Source organism: Dendrobates tinctorius, unplaced genomic scaffold, assembly GCF_039654945.1.
Source record: "Dendrobates tinctorius isolate UK_male_01 unplaced genomic scaffold, ASM3965494v1 ptg000011l, whole genome shotgun sequence".
NCBI classification, from domain to species: domain Eukaryota; kingdom Metazoa; phylum Chordata; class Amphibia; order Anura; family Dendrobatidae; genus Dendrobates; species Dendrobates tinctorius.
This window is the reverse complement of record NW_027361679.1, coordinates 90468457-90486961: the sequence shown is the minus strand read 5'-3', so window position 1 is coordinate 90486961 and position 18505 is coordinate 90468457. Positions and strand designations below refer to the sequence as shown.

The 18505-nt window shown below is 41.6% G+C and overlaps 1 protein-coding gene across 3 annotated transcripts in view; it reads right to left on the bottom strand.

The window, feature by feature from the left end:
• Nucleotides 1-18505, bottom strand: part of CHAF1A (chromatin assembly factor 1 subunit A) — a 205977-nt gene that overhangs the window by 117414 nt on the left and 70058 nt on the right. For all 3 annotated transcript variants that reach the window (XM_073544706.1, XM_073544717.1, XM_073544700.1), the window contains exon 4: nt 9578-9816. In XM_073544706.1, the coding sequence (XP_073400807.1) occupies nt 9578-9816 (239 nt within the window). The remainder of the gene's footprint in view (nt 1-9577; nt 9817-18505) is intronic.

Here is an 18505-nt window from a genome sequence, read left to right as displayed (position 1 = left end):
AGAAATCAGGAACAGGCAGGACACATACAGGAACACAGGATGGCCACAGGAACGGGATCACAGGTGCAGAGCTACACAGATGCTAGTTCAGATGGGTCAGGAACAGGACTAGGCACAGGCAGGATGGATTCGGGTGTAGGAACTGCAGGACCATATGCAGACAGGATGGGCTGTCAAGTAAACGGGAAGCAGGAATCAACTGGGAAGAAGGATGTATATTGATTACTTGAAGTATCTAAGGCACCTTCCCTTTGCCTTAAATACCTAATGTTTCCCAACCATTGGCTGGTGTCATTTTCAGCACTCTCCTAGGAGACCAGAGTACCGTGCGCAGGTACTGGAAGAGAGAGACGCTGGAGTGAGTGGACGACTAAGTGAACACGCAGGTGTCCCTAGAGGGTGGAGGAAGGAGATACGTGCAGGAACGTCGGTGCAATTGAAACACGTAGCATATAGGAAACACTTGGGATTACACTTCATTTACTTTAACACTAGTCAACTTTGTGTAAAGGGCGGATATTTAGTGCAGCATGTTGGATTTTATGCCCATAACACAAGTGTCTCATTCACGAAAATTAAGTTTACCCTATCAAAGGCCTTTTCTGCATCAGTGGATAGAAGCATAAAAGGGCTGGGCTTCCACTTTGGCTCTATAAATGAGGTTCAGTTTCTTCATTTTATTGTCTCTTGCCTCTGTGCATCTCAAACACTACCTGATCTGCGTGGATAATATCCGCTAAAAGCAGTGATAATCAGGATAAAAGCATTTTTGCATATAAATTAATATCCACATTAAGGAGCGAGATAGGTCTACAGTCAGGGCTGTGGAGTCGGTAAGCCAAACCTGCGACTCCGACTCCTCAATTTCCCTTACACCGACTCCAACTCCACGACTCCGACTCCCACACATATTGCTTATATTTAAGTGAAAAATTTATTGTAGTACAATGTGAACCTCAGACATTTAATCATTTTTATGATCCAATAATCAAGATATTTATATAGAACAGAATATATATTGGTGTACTACCCGGTTTTCATTCTTTTTGGTACAGATACAATATGGATAGACAGATATGGATAAATGGATAGATAGAGCAGATTTCTAATCTGCTTTTGCTATTGAATACATTATCTATGAGCTCAAAAACCTTTCAGGTGATGCAGTTTTTTAAAAAGATGATCAGCTTTTGCAGCTGAAAAACGTATCCTCAAAAAACACAGGAAAAACGCTGTGTGTGAATGTAGCCTTAGATCAGGAATATAACAGCCATTTATAGGACATTTCATAACTTTCCCAAACTCCTATGAAAAAATATTCAGCACATCCTGCATTGAATTACTGTACCCAATTTATTATATATTTTAGGAGTCGGAGTCGGTCCATTTTATACCGACTCCGACTCCACCAAAATGAGCACCGACTCAGACTCCACGACTCCGACTCCACAGCCCTGTCGACAGTGAAGGAAATAATTCTTTGATCTCTTGCTGATTTTCTAAGTTTGCCCACTGACAAAAACATGAACAGTCTAATTTTAATGGTAGGTTAATTTTAACATTGAGAGATAGAATATCAAAAGTAAAATCCAGAAAGTCACATTGTATAAATTCTAGAAATTTGCAGTGAGAAATAAGTATTTGATTCCTTACCAACCATTAAGAGTTCTGGCTCCTACAGACCAGTTAAGACACTCCTAATCAACTCGTTACCTGCATTAAAGACAGCTGTCTTTACATAGTCACCTTTTATAAAAGACTCCTGTCCACAGACTCCGTTAATCAGACTAAAGGTAGTGTCACACTAAGCGATATCGCTAGCAATATCGCTATAACTAGTGACGTTATAGCGATATTGCTAGCGATATCGCTGTGTGTGATACTTACCTACAACCCGCTCCCCCCCGCTGGTTATCGCTGATCGTGTGAGAACGTCCTGGACTGTTTCTCTTCGTCAGCTTCCTGTGGAGAGACGAGCGTGGAGCCGGGCGGGAGGACGCAGGATCGCCTAGTGTGACAGGTCAGTAGCGACCCCCGTCCCCTGCGATGTCGCTGGTGAGATCTGCCTGTGTGGCAGCTCACTAGCGACCACCTAGCAATGTACCAGCGATCCTGACCGCGTCATATCGCTAGTACAGTGCTAAGTGTGACAGTACCTTAACCTCTACAACATGGGCAAGACCAAAGATCTTTCTAAGGATGTCAGGGTCAAGATCATAGAACAGCACAAAGCTGGACTGAGCTACAAAACCATAAGTAAGGTGGTGGGTGAGAAGGAAAACTGTTGTTGCAATAGTAAGAAAATGGAAGAACTACAAAATGACTGTCAATTGACATTGATCAAGGGCACCATGCCAAATCTCACCTCGTGGGGGTATCCTTGATCATGAGGAAGGTGAGAGATCAGCCTAAAAATTACACGGGGAGGAACTTGTTAATGTTCTCAAGGCAGCTGGAACCAGTGTCACCAAGAAAACCATTGGTAACACATTACGCCGTAAAGGTTTAAAATCCTGCAGTGCCCGCAAGATCCCCCTGATCAAGAAGGCACATGTGCAGGATTGTCTAAAGTTTGCCAATGAACACCTGCATGTTTATGTGACTGATTGGGAGAAGGTGCTGTGGTGAGAGGAAACAAAAAATGAGCTCTTTTGGCATTAACTAAACTCACCGTGTTTGGAGGAAGAGAAATGTTGTCTATGACTCAAAGAACAACATCCCCACTGTCAAGCACGGAGGTGGAAAAATTGTGTTTTGGGGGTGTTTCTCTGCTAAAGGTACAGGACAACATCACTGCATCAATGGGAGAATGGATGGAGCTATGTACCGTAAAACTGATTGACAACCTCCTTCCCTCCGCCAGGACATTAAAAATGGGTCGTGGCTGGGTCTTCCAGCAAGACAATGACCCAAAACATACAGCCAAGGCAACAAAGGTGTGGCTGAAAAAGAAGCACATTAAAGTCATGGAGTGGCCCTAGCCAGACTCCAGACCTTAATCCCATAGAAAACTTATGGAGGGAGTTGAAGCTCCGAGTTGCCAAGCGACAGCCTCAAAATCTTAATGATTTAGAGATGATCTGCAAAGAGGAGTGGACCAAATATCCTCCTGATACGTGTGGAAACCTCATCATCTACTACAAAAGAAAAATCTGGGTTTTGCTACCAAGTATTACGTCTTGTTTGCCAGAGGGATCAAATACTTTTTTCTCACTGCAAAATACAAAATTTATAAAATTTATACATTGTGATTTTCTGGATTTTATTTCTGATATTTTACCTCTCAATGTTAAAATTAACCTACCCTTTAAACTATAGACTGTTCATGTCTGTCAGTGGGCAAGCTTACAAAATCAGCAAGGGATCAAATAATTATTCCAGAAAAAAAGAAAAAATTCCAGCTACTATAAGATCCATTTATTGAGTGAAAAGTAAGACAGAGTTCACACTTTTCACTCAATAAATGGATCTTATAGTAGCTGGAATTTTTTCTGGAGTAACTACACGCTGGACGACGTTATTCCTTGCTCCCACACACCACAGGCTATTTTCAAGTGAGCTGGTAAGCCCCTTTTTTTTTATAAAATAATTATTTCCTTCACTGAGAAACAGAAATGTTTTGCACTTCAAAGTTATGTGTATGGTGTTCACCCTCCTGGTTTTGGATCAGGTCAGATGGACAAACTTTAACCTATCTTCTAGGACAGCAGCCACTTAATGTCCTTCCGTATTGAGTCAATAGCATGTTGGTGTGAGGCTTCAATTCTCTGGGTTAGGGAGTCAAAGTCCTGTTTTGTAGGTAGGGCCTGTATTAGATCACCCAAGACATGAAAGTCAGAGTGCATTGGAGAGAGCAAATTCTCGGTATGAGAAGGTATCGGACACTGCGGGCAAGTTTGTGTACACGGTGATTGTTTAGATCCTCCATATAGACATGAGGAGGAGAGACCTTCTAAGATGAAGAGGGGTCTTCTGTGAGGGAGTCACTTGAGGCCCTGCACACCATGCGACACAGCCTGAGGGCTCAGGAAGGACTCTAAAAAGCAGCTCAATTAAAATATATGGATCTGTGCCTCGATAATCAACTTCCAGACTTAAGCTCCAGACTAAGAGTGGAGACTCCCCGCTGGCTGAACATACCCACCTTACCGTGGTCAAGCAGGACTCACCATTGACTCTCACCTTGTCGTTTGGCTGTTAGCAGATGTGGCATCCGAGATGATTCCAAGAGGACCGTGGTCTCCAGATGAGTGGCAGGGATGCCGCCCCGAAGTCCACCTGTCCACAGCGGCCTGCAGTAAAGTCTGTGGTCTCAGGCCCAGAGGTGGGCCTCAGAGCACTGGGATGGTATGTTGCCACAAGAGTGGTCTCAAAAGGTTACTCTGCCCTGTAGATTAAGAGGAAGTGCTCCCAACGCTGAATGGTGTTTCTCCCAGATAAATAGAGTAGATTTAAAGATTTCAATGCTCTGGGGTCAGAGCTCACTCATGTGCATCTGCTCTCCTCAGCTTCCGCTCACACCACACGTATTGTGAGAATTTTAAAATTTGACGTTACCAACTTGATACTTTGAAAGTGTGCAGTAATTGCACACATCAGGCAGGGACTAGTCCAGCCGATGTTAGCAGTATACTTAGGTTGACAAGTTCTTGATTTTTTGTGAAAATCTCAAAAGTTTGATGAAAAATTTACAATTTTTAAATTTCAAATGCTTAAATCCTTAAACCAGATAGTGATTGCATACAAAAATAGTTAATGACATTTCCTATATTGTTTCAAACTATTACCCACCACTAAAGGGCCTGTCACACTAAGCGATATTGCTAGCGATATCGCTATGTCTGATACTTACCTCCGACCGCTGCCCCGCTGGTTATCGCTGATCACGCGAGAACATCCTGGACCGTTTCTCGTCGTCAGCTTCCTGCTGGGGCTTCCTGCTGTGACAACGAGTGACGCATGGAAGCGGGCGGGAGGACGTCTAGATCGCCTCGTCTGACAGGTAAGTAGCGACCCCCGACCCCTGCGATGTCGCTGGTGAGATCTGCCTGTGTGGCAGCTCACTAGCGACCACTTAGCGATGTACAAGCGATCCTGACCGCGTCATATCGCTGGTCGGGATCGCTGGTACATCGCTAAGTGTGACAGTACCTTAAGACAGCTACAAAAGCAATGATACATATGCAAATAGCTTTGTTTTAACAAACTTTATTTTAACCCTTTAGTGACAGCCAATTTGGTACTTATTGACCAAGGCAGTTTTTACAATTCTGACCACTGTCACTTTATGGGGTATACAGCTCTGGAACGCTTCAACGTATCCCACCGATTCGGAGAATGTTTTTTCGGGACATATTGTACTTGATGTTAGTGGTAAAATTTCTTCGATATAACTTGCATTTATTAATTAAAAACTGGAAATTTGGCAAAAATTTGGAAAATGTATCAATTTTATTTTTGTACCCTTAAATCAAAGAGTGGTGTCACACAAAATAGTTAATAAATAACATTTCCCATATGTCAACTTTACATCAGCACAATATTGGAAACAATTTTTTTGTTAACACGTTATAAGGGTTAAAAGTTGACCAGCGCTTTATCATTTTTCCAACAAAATTTACAAAACTTTTTTTTTAGGGGTCACTTCACATTTGAAGTGAGTTTGGGGTGGTCAATATAACAGAAAATACCCAAACATGACAACATTCTAAACTGCACCCCTAAACAGTGGAACCACCTCCAATTCTAAGGCTAGGTTTACATTGTGTTAATGCAGTCCGATCAACGCATAGCATTGGCGGACTGCGTTAACGCTACTCCCAGCTGCGATCGCGTTATGCGATCCTGCTAGCGCAGAGCATCTGCGCTAGCAGTGACGGACCCTCGGATGCTGCAGACCGCGTCCGAGGGTCCGTCACAAAATGACGGCACATTGCTAACGCATGCAGATTATGACATGCGTTAGTGATGCGCTCGTCTATTGCAGTCTTATGGGTGCGTTATTCCTTCCAGCAGCCTCGCAGTTTCAGTCACAGGGTTAGGTTAGCATGGCGCAGGATTAGAGCCAAGCTGTCAGTCAGTGCCACGGTGTGGTTAAAGCCGCCGCTCACTATGCACCGAGTGATGACTGAGGCTGCGCCAGCCCAAATCTATGACAGAAAGCCCAAGGCTGCTGAGAGGGATAAAGTTCATTTAATTCTGGAATCCGAGCTCTCAGTGTGAACTCCGGGCAGCTTCAAAAAGCAATTAACCCAATATCTGTTGATTAAAGGGAATCCGTAACCCCCAGGGACACAAGCCTCATAGCTGTGGTCTAGTTGTTGAGAAAGAGTTTTATTTTTTTTTTTTTAATCAGATAAATTTTTATTAACGAAATTCAAACAGAGAACAAAATCTAGACATTACAATGTCCAACAAGGTCACATTTTCAATTACAGCGCATCCCTTCCCTCCCCCCTTATAGAAAAAACAGCAACATATACTCAGAAGTACATCCTCCTTTTGGGATCATCGTCTCTCCACCCACGGTGTCCCCAATGAATTGAACATTTTTTCCCCTTTTTCTTTTGGCATAAATACCTTTTTCCATATTTACAATAAAGTCTGATTGTTTAATAAATTTTTGTATAGTCAGGGAATATTCATGTATCCAGTGTCTGGCTATTAATTTACGTGCAATGTATAAACCCAGCTATCGCCAATTTTAACTGATTTTGAATCTGAATCTCCTCCACATAACGCAAAATACAAACCTCATGATTCCTCTCAATTCTACAGTCATACACTCCCCTCTATTGTGTTAATAACCAATGTCCAGTATGAGTCCAGTCTGGAGCACTGCCACAACATGTGTAAGATCCTGGCCCCATCAACCTGACAACGAGGGCATCCAGAAGTCTCTCTCAGTCCTGCCCTAAATAGTCTTTCAGGTGTCCTATAAACTCTATGGAGCACATATATTGGTGAGAGCCTACCTGGCTCACTTAGTGACAATTGGGGTATATATTCCATAATCAACTCCCACTTATCCTCTATCAGCCCCAATTTGTCTTCCCACTTCTCTTTAGCCTTAATCGGGTAATTAGTTGGTGTGCATTAAGTCCTTATAAATACCTGACATAACTCCTTTTGTTCCCCCATCACTACACAAATAATTAAACTTAAAATACAAATACTGTATATGCGCGTGTATAAGCCAACCCCCCTAATTTTGCCACAAAAAACTGGGAAAACTTATTGACTCGATAACCCTAGGGTTAATGGTGGTCCAAAAAGATGCTCCACAAATACCCCCATATGCTGCCCGATAAGATGCTCCATAAATACCCCCCATAATATGCTGCTGCACAAGGGTTAATGCTGCCCCTAAGATGCTCCATAAATACCCCTTATTTGCTGCTGCACAAGGGTTAATGCTGCCCCATAAGATGCTCCATAAATACCCCTTATTTGCTGCTGCACAAGGGTTAATGCTGCCCCATAAGATGCTCCATAAATACCCCTTATTTGCTGCTGCAATAAAAGAAAAAACAAAAAAAAACAATATGACATACTCACCTCTCCGTCGCTGGGGGGCCAGAGGTGCCGGTGTCCTGAGCCCCCGGCACGGCGATATTTACAGGTCCCCGTTCCATCGCCGTCCACCGCTGTGTCTCCTGGGTCTCTGCAGTGACGTTCAGCAGAGGGCGCGCACTGACTACGTCATCGCGCCCTCTGACCTAAATGTCACAGCAGGAGGACCCGGAGACACAGCGGCGCACGGCAATGGAGCGGGAACAGGTGAATATTTCTCTGCTCCTGTCATACTCACCCCCTCCTGGCACACGGTCTTCTCTGCAGCTCCTGCTTCTCCGTCGGTCGTCTGCTTCCTGCGATCAGCGGTCACGCTCATTAAACTCATAAATATGCGCATATTTATGAGTTTAATGAGGGGTACCACGTGACCGCTGAACGCAGGAAGCAGACGACCGATGGAGAAGCAGGGGCTGCAGAGACGTGCCAGGAGGGGGAGAGTATGGTCTCTGACACCACAGCTCCCCCTCCCCCCCGGTATATGACTCGAGTATAAGCCAAGAGGGGGGACTTTCAGCCCCCAAAAAATGGGCTGAAATTCTCAGCTTATACACGAGTATATAAGGTATATGTTGCATAACATTGGTGAATGAAGTTGAGGTGCTATTAGAGTCATATTTAATATTTTGTGTGCAATTTATTAATGAAGTCATCAGGAATAGCAAAGAATGCAGTCTTAAATGCCTCCCAGAGTTCATCTAGATTCTTTGGTTTTGTCTTCCAGGCTTCCTCTTTCATCCTACCCCAAACATCCTCAATGATGTTCATGTCTGGTGACTGGGCTGGCCAGTTCTTGAGCACCTTGATCTTTTTTGCCTGGAGGAACTTTGTTGTAGAGATGGATGTATGAGATGGAGCACCATCCTGCTGCAGAATTTGACCCCTTTTATAATTTGGAATATAAGAAGTAGTTAATACTTCTTGATAGTTTAGGCTATTGATATTGCCTTTCACCTTGCAAATGTTTTGCACACCCCCATACTGAATGTAACCCCAGACTATGATCTTTCCACCAAATTTAACTGTTTTCTGGGTGAATGTTGGATCCATACGGGCTCCAGTAGGTCTCCTGCAGTATTTGTGGCGGCTGTGGTATGTAATTCTACTGAAGATTCATCAGAGAAATCCACCTTCTGCCACTTTTCCAGCATCCATCTGTTTAGCAGGCTGAGGGGGACTTTGCAAATGCCACACGGTTTTTTATTTGCCTTTTGTTTAGTGCTGGCTTCTGGGTACTGATTCGACCATTTCAAGACAGAATCCTACAAACTGTTCTAGTTGACACAGGGACTTGAGGTGACCAGGCCTGTTGTAGCTCTGCTGCAGTGGAAGAGAGGCTTGCTTTGGATTTTCTAACCAACAAACGTTCCTCCTGAGCAGTTGTCTTGCGGGGTCTGCTGGACCTGGGCTTGTCAAACATCTCCAATCTCTTCGAATCTTTTTTTTAATTCTTTGTACTTGACGCTGAGACACTTTAAGGTGCCAGCCACCTCTGCAGTGGATCTGGTCTTCAGCCTCTTGATAATCCAGGCTTTGGTCACAGGGTGGATTTTTGGCATGTTGTCAGCGCTCAAGTTGCAGCTCAAGTGAAGGTCTGGGGTGCTGGATTTCTTTTTATACATACCTACTAAATAACAGATTATTTACTGAGCACAGGTGAGGATGTAAACTAGGATAGGGTGCATTATATGACCAGGCGACAAAACTTTTGTCTTGCCAAAATCTGACCATTCTGTGTCCATTAAATGATCAATATTTCTGCATTGATGCCAATTTATTTTCTTAACTTAAACCACATTTCGGAGGGTTTCAGCTTTCAAAAGAATAATTTATACAACCAATGGATGAATTTAACGTCAGGTTATAAGCTTTTATTTACATAACATGGATACGTGACAACTTCTGTCAGGGAGTGTAGAGCATGCATGTAATGAAATTTATAAGGCAAAAATAATACAGTTAAACGGAACTATAAACCAAAGCATTCATAAAGAAAATTACTTACTCTATTGCCTCAAGCTTCTCCTTTTTCTTCTCTTCTTTTAGTCGAAGCTTTTCAGCTTTTTCCTGGTTCTCCTTCTCTTTTTTCTCCTTCCGTTCTTTTGCCTTTAATTCCCTCTCTTCTTCCTTCTTTTTCTTAGCTTCTTCCTTTGCCCTCTCTTTAGCAAGTTTCTCCTCCTCTTTAACCTTAATTCGGTGGGTTTTGTCAGCAAGCAGCTTACGTTTTTTCTGCTGTTCTTTGTTCTGCAGAAATTCAATGCATAAAGTATAAATTATGGGATTGTAAAGTTTTTTTTTTTAATCAATAGTTTAATTAGTATTTTTAACCACTTAGTGAGTCAAATTTTAAAAATCTAACCAGTGTCATTTTATAAGAGAAGAAAAAGAACACTCCAGCAATATATGATGAATCAATATATTATATATAGTTTAATAAATTAGCAATGTTTTCCTTTAAGGTTGGATGGCAGACCATCCTGTATCAATAAAACAAGGGGAAATTACCAAGTGATGTACACGAACCACAATTGATGAATGTGTGTATATGGAAAATTAAAAAAAATAGTAAAAACCAAAGAAAATATAACAAAAATAATATTTATTATAGATTCTGACACAATATACAACTACAATAGATAAAAAAACATGTAGAAATGTTATAATATGACAAAAGGAACCCGTAGGTGTATGAATACTCTGATAACATATTATATTAGTCTCGCCACTGTACAAAAGGGTTTTTTTGTAGGATGTAAATTCAGCATATATACTATAGTCCCCAAATAAAGCAGCAAAAAAATTGTGTAAGTGCAAAAAAATAATAGAATGCAATAATAAAATTGTCAAATATAACTACACCAAGATTTGTAATATGGTTCACAGAAAAGGAAAAAACAATAAAATATGTGGAAAAACAAATATATGTTGATAAAAGAAAGTGATTGAACACAAAATTGTGAACAAAATTTAGGCTGCTGAGATAAGGTGGAAAGTACTAAACTCACAAAAGGAGTGCTAGAATATGCAATATAAAGGGGAAACGCTTATATATACACAATCTGGACACTAAATAAAAAGCTATACAAAATGAGCAAGATGTCCAACGTTTCTGGAATATAAAAAGCATATGACCCAATATAATAGAATAAACTGCCATGCAGCGCTATCTGCCAATAATAAGCCAGCACAAAAAAAAATAGTGTATAACAGTGATATAATAAAATGAATTACCATAAAGCGCTACATAGCAGAAAAAGGGTCAACACTGAAATACAATCGGCAATTAAAGAAGTGCTTGTATAGACAGAAATCTAGCGCACCATATGCACAATAGGAGAAAGATCCAGCGCTCTTATAACACAGAAAGCATATGACCCAATATATTGGAATAAACTGCCATGCGGCACTAAATATAGAAAGTGGGCCAGCACAAGAAGGAACTTGTGTAAGTCACTGTGCAGTGAGCAAAATAACTAGCGCTTAATGGTAAGACATATAACTTAATATGATACAATAAATTGCCATATAGCGCTATGTAGTAAAAATGGGCCAGCACAGGATAACAATCTCTAACATTGTGCAATGCACAGTGTCTAACGCCCAAAAGTAAAGAGTGCATGTAGCCTAACAAAGCATAACATATTACCCAGTGAGCTGAATAGAGGACAGTGGTGGAAACGGGTTACCAGAATAACGCGCCCCGACGGGCGTTTCGGAAGAACTCCTTCGTCAGGGGGATAGGACGAAGGAGTTCTTCCGAAACGCGCGTCGGGGCGCGTTATTCTGGTAACCCGTGTCCACCACTGCCCTCTATTCAGCTCACTGGGTAATATGTTATGCTTTGTTAGGCTACATGCACTCTTTACTTTTGGGCGTTAGACACTCTGTGCATTGCACAATGTTAGAGATTGTTATCCTGTGCTGGCCCATTTTTACTACATAGCGCTATATGGCAATTTATTGTATCATATTAAGTTATATGTCTTACCATTAAGCGCTAGTTATTTTGCTCACTGCACAGTGACTTACACAAGTTCCTTCTTGTGCTGGCCCACTTTCTATATTTAGTGCCGCATGGCAGTTTATTCCAATATATTGGGTCATATGCTTTCTGTGTTATAAGAGCGCCGGATCTTTCTCCTATTGTGCATATGGTGCGCTAGATTTCTGTCTATACAAGCGCTTCTTTAATTGCCGATTGTATTTCAGTGTTGACCCTTTTTCTGCTATGTAGCGCTTTATGGTAATTCATTTTATTATATCACTGTTATACACTATTTTTTTGTGCTGGCTTATAATTGCCAGATAGCGCTGCATGGCAGTTTATTCTATTATATTGGGTCATATGCTTTTTATATTCCAGAAACGTTGGACATCTTGCTCATTTTGTATAGCTTTTTATTTAGTGTCCAAATTGTATATTATATATATATATATATATATATATATATATATATATATATATATATATATATATATATATATATATATATATATATATATATATATATACCGGGTGAGTCATAAAGGACGGATGTATTTGAAGTGGCTATAACTCACCACCAGGTGGAGGTAGAGATGTGCGGGAGGCGGGGTTATGTTTGTGAGGTGAAAGCATTGTTTTTATTTTAGTTTCAGTTTAAGCTATGGTGCCGTGGACGATAGAACATCGCGTTTTTGCGTACGACAGTTTTGTCAAGAATAATGAGTGTATCACAGCCGTTCAGCGTGAGTTTCGGCGTCATTTCAATATTCACAGAAATCAAGCTGTTCCCGCTCGTAACACTATCCTACGTTGGGTTGAAGCACTCCGTACACGAGGTACACTAATGAACAAACGACCACCGGGGGCTCCACGAACGGCACGTACCCCTGAAAATGTGGAACGCGTCAGGCAAGCCATGCTGCGTAGTCCGAGTCGATCTGCTCGGAAACATTCTTTAGAACTTGCCCTCAGTAATCGTACAGTAAGGCGTATTTTGCATTTAGACCTGCATTTCCACCCCTATAAATTGGCCATTGTGCAACAGTTGGAGCGCGGGGATTACGCAGCGCGACTGAAGTTCGCACATGAGATGGAAGCAATTATTGAGCAAAACGACAACCTTATTTTATTCATGAGTGATGAAGCTCAATTCCATGTCAATGGCATGGTTAATCAGCAGAACTGCCGTTATTGGGCCTATGAAAATCCGAAAGAATTACATGAACGACCGCTGCACAGCCCTAAGGTAACGGTGTGGTGCGCTATGGGCAAATATGGCGTGATCGGTCCGTACTTTTTCGAAGGCGATAATGGCAATACTGTTACCGTGAACTCACAACGTTATATCGCCATGATAAATAACTTCTTTGTTCCTGAGTTACGACGGCAACATATCCCCATCTCTAGTGTGTGGTTTCAACACAGTATACGTAACCAAATCTGTGAATACATTTATATTTAATAAATATTTAACGATTTTATGATTAGTTTAAAAACGTCCGTCCTTTATGACTCACCCGGTGTATGTATGTATGTATGTATGTATGTATGTATGTATGTATATATATATATATATATATATATATATATATATATATATATATATATATATATATATATATATATATATATACATACATACATACACACACACACGTTTCCCCATATATTGCATATTCTAGCACTCCTTTTGTGAGTTTAGTACTTTCCACCTTATCTCAGCAGCCTAAATTTTGTTCACAATTTTGTGTTCATTCACTTTCTTTTATCAACATATATTTGTTTTTCCACATATTTTATTGTTATTTTTTCCTTTTCTGTGAACCATATTACAAATCTTGGTGTAGTTATATTTGACAATTTTATTATTGCATTCTATTATTTTTTTGCACTTACACACAATTTTTTTGCTGCTTTATTTGGGGACTATATTATATATGCTGAACTTACATCCTACAAAAAAACCCTTTTGTACAGTGGTGAGACTAATATAATATGTTATCAGAGTATTAATACACCTACGGGTTCCTTTTGTCATATAATAACATTTCTACATGTTTTTTATCTATTGTAGTTGTATATTGTGTCAGAATCTATAATAAATATTATTTTTGTTATATTTTCTTTGGTTTTTATAATTTTTTAATTTTCTATATACACACATTCATCAATTGTGGTTCGTGTACATCACTTGGTAATTTCCCCTTGTTTCAGTGTCATTTTATGTAGTAACGCTGGAATGCTTCAACAAATCCCAGTGATTTTGTGATTGTTTTTCTCATGGCAAATAATTTATGATAATGGTAAATTTAGGTAGTTATGCTTTGCATTTATTTACAAAAAATATCAGAAATTTGACAAATGTAAAACAAAATTACCAATTTTCAAAGTTCAAATAATTATCCCTTTAATCCAGATCGCCATACCTCACAAAAACATTAACCCCTTAACCCTCAAGGGTGGTTTGCACGTTCATGACGGGCCAATTTTTACAATTCTGACCACTGTCCCTTTATGAGGTAATAACTCTGAAACGCTTCCATGGATCCCAGTGATTCTGACTTTGTTTTCTCATGACATATTGTACTTCATGTTAGTGGTAAAATTTCATTGATATAATTTGCGCTTGTGAAAAAAACGGAAATTTGGCGAAAATTTAGAAAATTTCGCAATTTTCAAACTTTGAATTTTTATGCCCTTAAATCACAGAGATATGGCACACAAAAGCTTAATAAATAACATTTCACATATTTACTTTACATCAGCACAATTTTGGAACCAAAATTTTTTTTTGTTAGGAAGTTATAAGTGTTAAAAAGTTGACCAGCGATTTCTCATTTTTGCAACACCATTTTATTTTTACGGACCACATCACATTTGAAGTCACCTTGAGGGATCTATATGATAGAAAATACCCAGAAAATACCCAAAAGTGACACCATTCTAAAAACTGCACCCCTCAAGGTGCTCAAAACCACATTCAAGAAGTTTATTAACCCTTCAGGTGCTTCACAGGATTTTTTTGAATGTTTAAAAAAAAAATAAAAAATGAGCATTTAACCTTTTCACAAAATAATTACTTCAGGTCCAATTTTTTTTTTTTTTTTTACCAAGGGTAACAGGAGAAATTGGACAATTGGACTGCAAAAGTTATTGTGCAGTTTGTCCTGAGTACGCCGATATCTGGTATGTGGGGGGGAACCACTGTTTCGGCGCATGGCAGAGCTCAGAAGGGAAGGAGTGCCGTTTGACTTTTTCAATGCAAAATTGGCTGGAATTCTGATCGGACGCCATGTCACGTTTGGAGAGCCCCTGATGTGCCTAAACAGTGGAAACCCCCCACAAGTGACCCCATTTTGGAAACTAGACCCCCAAGGAACTTATGTAGATATGTGGTGAGAACTTTGAACCCACAAGTGCTTCACAGAAGTTTATAACGTACAGCCGCACAATTAAAAAAATCATATTTTTTCCACAAAAATGATCTTCTCACCCCCAATTTTTATTTTCCCAAAGGTAACAGGACACTAAAAGTTATTGTGCAATTTGTCCTGAGTACGCTGATATCCCATAAGTGGGTGTAAACGACTATTTGGGCGCATGGCAGAGCTCGGAAGGGAAGCAGCGCCATTTGACTTTTTTGGCTGGAATTGAGATAGGACACCATGTTGCGTTTGGAGAGCACCTGATGTGCCCAAACAGTGGAAACCCCCCAATTCTAACTCCAACCCTAATCTCAGCCCTAACCCTAGTGGGAAAATAGAAATACTTTTTATTTTTTCCTAACTAAGGGAGTGATAAAGGGGGGTTTGATTTATTATTTATAGCGGGTTTTTATGTTTGGCAGCTGTCATACGCTAAAAGACGCTTTTTATTGTAAAAATAGTTTTTGCATCACCACATTTTGGTCTTATTTTTTGCGAGATGAGTTGACGTTTTTATTGGTACCATTTTCGGGCACATGACATTTTTTGATCGCTTTTTATTCAGATTTTTGGGACGCAGAATTAACAAAAACCAGCATTTCATGAATTTCTTTTGGGGGGTGCGTTTACACCGTTCCGTGTGCGGTAAAAATGGATAAAGCGGTTTTATTCTTCGGGTCAGTACGAGTACAGCGATACCTCATTTATGTCATTTTTTAATGTTTTGGTGCTTTTATGCAATGAAAACAATTTTAAAGAAAAAATAATTATTTTTGCATCGCTTTATTCTGCGAGCTATAATTTTTATTTTTTTGCTGATGACGCTGTATGGCGGCTTGTTTTTTGCAGGACAAGATGACGTTTACAGCGGTACCATGGTTATTTATATCCGCCTTTTTGATTTTGCGTTATTGCACTTTTTGTTCGGCGGTATGATAATAAAGCATTATTTTTTGCTTTGTTTTTTATTTTTTTAAGGGGTTCGCTAAAGGGGTTAACTAATGAGACAGTTTTATAGGGCAGGTCGTTATGGATACGGCGATAGTAAATATGTGTATTTTTGTTTTTATTTCCAAAAAAATTAATTAGGGATTCTTTTTTAATTTATTTAGCGATTTTTTATAAATTATTTTTACACTCTTAACTTTATTACACTGTCCCAGGGGGGACATCACTGTCACATGTGAGATCGCTGATCTGACACATCACAGATCGCTGTGACAGATCAGTGATCTGACCCACTGGCGCTGCACAGGCTTCCTCATGCCTGCGCTCTGCTGACAGCGAGAAAGCCGGCTCCCTGCAGGCCCCCGCCGCAATATTGGATCCGGGGACCTGCAGGGAAGGAGGCCCCCGCAGCAGGACGGCACATCGCGCTGCTGCGAGGGTCTCAGGGAAGCACAAAGGGAGCCCCCTACCTGCCGATGCTTCCCTAAACCCCTTTACACTGCGATCGTGTCTGACCAAGGTAGTCAATTTGACGGTCAGAGGGGTTTTTGACTGAAGAACCGTCAGAAACGGATAGGAGAGTTTTGGAAGCAAGATGCAATATAGGAGGATCCATTGAAGGAGATTGTAGCCAATCCTTCATTAGATCTGGAGCAAAAGGATATTTATACTCAATAGGCTTTTGACCAGGGAACCGTTTATCTGGCCGGTCCCCATGTCTCTGGACAATGCTCAAACTCAGGATGGCTAGCAAAGACCTTGTGCACACGTTTAGTCTTCTTAAAGGACACACCTTGTTCCGGGGCGGAAATATTTTCCTCGTCCAACCTCAGAATCTTGTTGACCGACTCTATAAAGGGAAACAAGCGTTTCTTGGTCATTCGGGAGGTCCTGAGTTAATGACGTGTCAGACTCGTATTCTGTCATGTTCGCTGCAAACGTTAGGAGAGGGAGAATGAGAGACAGAACTCGTAGATGCCATAGCGCAAGCGTGATCAGGGGACGCATCATGGGTCAGTTTTCTAGAAACCTGACCATCCCTTGACAGAGTACGATCCCTGCTGGTGGACGGTTCCCGACCTCCACCAGAGCCCTCCGCAGTCGTCGAAAAGACGCTCTGACATGAAGAGGAGCCCCGGAAGGAGTCTATTGCGTTGGTTAGGGACTCCACAGACAATTAACAGGACGCAGCTCACTCAGGGGGACTAAACTCAGTGGGAACGGTGGCAGATGGCGTTTGAGCACAGGTCGGGTCGCAATCCGTGCATAATGGAGTAGTGTGAGCACTGGGCAAGGCAGTCTTGCAAGTAGCACAAGAGGTAAAAAACGCAGTGTGTTTTTTGTTAGCCTTTTTGGCTTCCTTAGATTGAGGCATAGTGCCCCCAAAGGGTTAAAGGCAGAGTCTGGGCTGCAGAGAGAAGCACATATCGTGCGAGAAGGGGTTAAAGCTTTCTTCCTGAGGCAGATGCAGCTTACCCAAGGTCCTGATGCTGTGTCCCCAGGAGAAAGGTCGGCGGTCCTGCAGCGTCGCTTGGCGCTGTCAGTCAGTGTGCCCCCGCAGCAGTCACAGAGCAGGCTGCTGAAGAAACATGGCCCTCGAGACCAACAGGGTGCTTCTCGATCATAACGAAAAGTGCCAGGGATGTGGGCGGTTAAATTGCGGCCTAGTCCGGCTAAAAAGCTGGGGGCTAAATCTCTGGGCCTGTCGGCGCTGAGCACCGACTGAAAAAAAAAAGAAAAGAGGGACCGCGACGGGGCACCATTGGACTCTGGCATCAGGCCAGCGCTTCCTCCCAGAGACCAGGACCCAACCCCACACCTCCATTGCAGGGGATCACGCAGGGTCGCGCTGTCCGGGACACCAGCTCTCTGGCCTCATCCTGTAGGGCGATGCAGCAGAACCGGAGTTATTCTTAAAGGTATATGCCTCGATCCATCCTCCCTATAGACAGGGGGATCGAGAGGCTATTTGGCTGAAGGTCAAGAGGTGGGGGCCACTGCCGTGAGATTTTTGTGAGACGCTCCATGCGCTCGCCCGTTGTCATTGAGGGGAGATCGGAACCGTGAAGGAACCATCTCCCCAGAGTCAGGCATGCCCCAGTCGTCGCAGAAGAGGGTACGGGGAGGTATACTTCGCGTTCTCGCCTGTTGGTGGTTTGGGGGAGAACAGACCCTTGAAAGGGATCCGTCGCCCCCTTCACTCCGTTAATTAAAAAATAAAAAATTTACAGAGAAATCAAAAATTGAAAATAAAAACAATGGGGTCTGAAGCCAGACCCAAGTGCCTCTTACAGACACTAAGCAAGAACTGGGTCTCTCTCAGCCAGCGGAGGGTGTATACTGCAGATGAGGAGTTAATTTTTTTCAGTGTTCACTTACTTAGTGTCCTCCTAGTGGCAAGCAGCATAACACCCAAGGTCCTGTGTCCCCCCCCCCCCCAATGAAGCGTAGGAGAAAGGAAATTTAGGGAAAATTTTGAACATTTCACAATTTTCCAACTTTGAATATTTATGCGCCCTTAAATCAGAGAGAACACAAAAATCTTAATGAATAACATTTCCCACATGTTTACTTT